General features: G+C 36.8%; 1 protein-coding gene across 1 annotated transcript; it reads left to right on the top strand.

The window, feature by feature from the left end:
- The first annotated feature begins 236 nt into the window (after positions 1–236).
- Positions 237–1,751, top strand: LOC137636339 (uncharacterized). The gene is made up of 6 exons (XM_068368747.1): positions 237–325; positions 452–560; positions 711–795; positions 1,020–1,123; positions 1,269–1,392; positions 1,611–1,751. The coding sequence occupies exons 1-6, from the start codon at positions 259–261 to the stop codon at positions 1,749–1,751; spliced, it is 630 nt and encodes a 209-aa protein (XP_068224848.1). The 5' UTR covers positions 237–258.
- The last annotated feature ends 202 nt before the right edge of the window (positions 1,752–1,953 follow it).

Genomic DNA, 1,953 nt, shown 5'->3' with positions numbered 1-1,953 from the left:
GAGATGGTCTCGTTGCTGTTTCAGAATGACATTAAGATTGTTCACAGTTTTAGCAGACTGAACTGTGATCAATCTCTTTTCAGGTCACATGTCTTTCAATATAAAAAGAGAAGGAGAGTTGAAGAAGTACTGATTACAGTCTAAAACTAATATATATAATTAATCAGTCTCTCTCTCTCTCTCTCTCTCTCTCTCTCTCTCTCTCTCTCTCTCTCTCTCTCTCCTTACAGGTCGGTATTGAAACCCTCTCCCTTAAACATGTTCCAGACAGCATTGATCCTAGCGGCAATTTCAGCTGCCTTTACATCAGGGTTTCCGCCTCCAAGTAAGTAAACAAAGAGGTTGAAAGAGCTTTGTGAAATTGTGCTGTGTCTGAGTTCTCATTTTTTAAGTTGTTTACTGTTGCTTACTTTACTCATTTAGTTTTTGTTGAATATTTCTTTCCTTTCAGTTCCACCATGTCAGATCATTACTTATGAACTACAAAGGGCGTTTCGTCCCAAGGATCCACAAACGTTCCCCATTATCAGCGATTTCGATTATACTCGTAACCACATCACGTAAGATATGAATAACAAATGAGGACATGAATTTTGTTTTCGGTAACTTCTTAAGAGAGAAAAAAATACATTATAAACATTCTGCAATATTTCATTACAATGTGAGCATTGTCATTTCTTCTAAGCTGAAGCTGCTGTTTTTTCTTTCAGAATCACCTTCGACTTCTTTAACCTGACATTAAAAGGCTTTTCCAATGTTAGCTGCAACTCCTTCAATGTTTCTGGGCAAAACGTGGTAAGGAAGCATTATAAAATCTTCGTACTTTGTTACCTTATTATGTGTTATTCTTAAAACTACTAAACAAAACAATTAATTGTTTGTGGCTCGTTTGATTTTGTATATCATTTCTTTAACAAGAAGAAATGATTCATTTGTCTTCTTCCTAATTCTCATCTACTTCTAATTAATCAATACCACACAAATTCTCTGTCTCTACGAATAATTCCTGATCTTTATAGGCAACACTGAATCTCAAAGGACTCAATTTGGATTTCAATACCGGTGATGCCTATATACACATTAATCAACCAGGTTCTGATAATTCAATAAAACCCAAATTTACGTGAGTATTTCCAAAACTGACTTTACCCGTATATTACCTGTCATTCCTGTAGCATTGTTGAACAAAAATTCTTGTCTAATTTGAACTTTAAGAGATAAGAGATTAGTCAATTGCCGTTAACAAAGGTTTTTTTTTCTACTGTCAGTTCGCAGCTGCGTTTCTATACTCTGGATTTGATGTTCAAATATGACAGTTACATTCCGGATCCCCTCAGTCTCTGCATCACCAGAGATTCTCTCGAAATGACCTTCTCTGCTGATATAATCCTGGTAAGTGCTCCCTTTTCTCTTCCTTAATTATGTCCCTTATATGGTCAACTCTTATTATTCAGTTTAGTCATCATTTCCGTGTTTATAAGAACAATATACAATGGAGAAAATATTGATCTAACTAAAAAAAAAAAGAAATGATGAATGATTTGACAGTCTCGTGAAATTGGTGTTATGAATGTGATTTCCACCATATCTTTTTGTATCTTTCCTCTTAGACCAACGTTGGAAACAGTACAGAAGTGACTCAGGAGCTGAATGATCATCCAGAAGCAGTGGTGAGGGCTATAAATAATTACCTTCCTCGCTTTGCGAGCAACCTTACCGCAACACTCAACGAGAGACTTTGCCTTTCCTAACACTACACCGCCATCCTTCGGGGGATATATCGTCGACTACTCATAAATGGATTCCGGACTCTGGCACCCGGTGGAGGTCTAGGGACTGCGGCAGAGGCTAAGAAGAAGAAGAAGCCCCTCTTACATGTACCGTAGTTCCATGAAGAAGAAGAAAGAGGAATTGTACTCTTGATACTAACATTCAGATATGTTCAAATCATTA

This window comes from Palaemon carinicauda, unplaced genomic scaffold (genome assembly GCF_036898095.1).
Source record: "Palaemon carinicauda isolate YSFRI2023 unplaced genomic scaffold, ASM3689809v2 scaffold2734, whole genome shotgun sequence".
Lineage (NCBI taxonomy): Eukaryota > Metazoa > Arthropoda > Malacostraca > Decapoda > Palaemonidae > Palaemon > Palaemon carinicauda.
Note: the sequence above shows the minus strand (reverse complement) of the source record. Positions and strands in the feature narration are given on the sequence as shown.

What these genes read in the sequence shown, in the direction of transcription:
- LOC137636339 (XM_068368747.1), top strand. Translation starts at nt 259, where the DNA reads ATGTTCCAGACAGCATTGATCCTAGCGGCAATTTCAGCTGCCTTTACA. An exon ending in ATCAGGGTTTCCGCCTCCAA is followed by an intron (nt 326 to 451) that starts GTAAGTAAACAA and finishes CTTTCCTTTCAG; the next exon opens with TTCCACCATGTCAGATCATT. An exon ending in TATACTCGTAACCACATCAC is followed by an intron (nt 561 to 710) that starts GTAAGATATGAA and finishes TTTTTCTTTCAG; the next exon opens with AATCACCTTCGACTTCTTTA.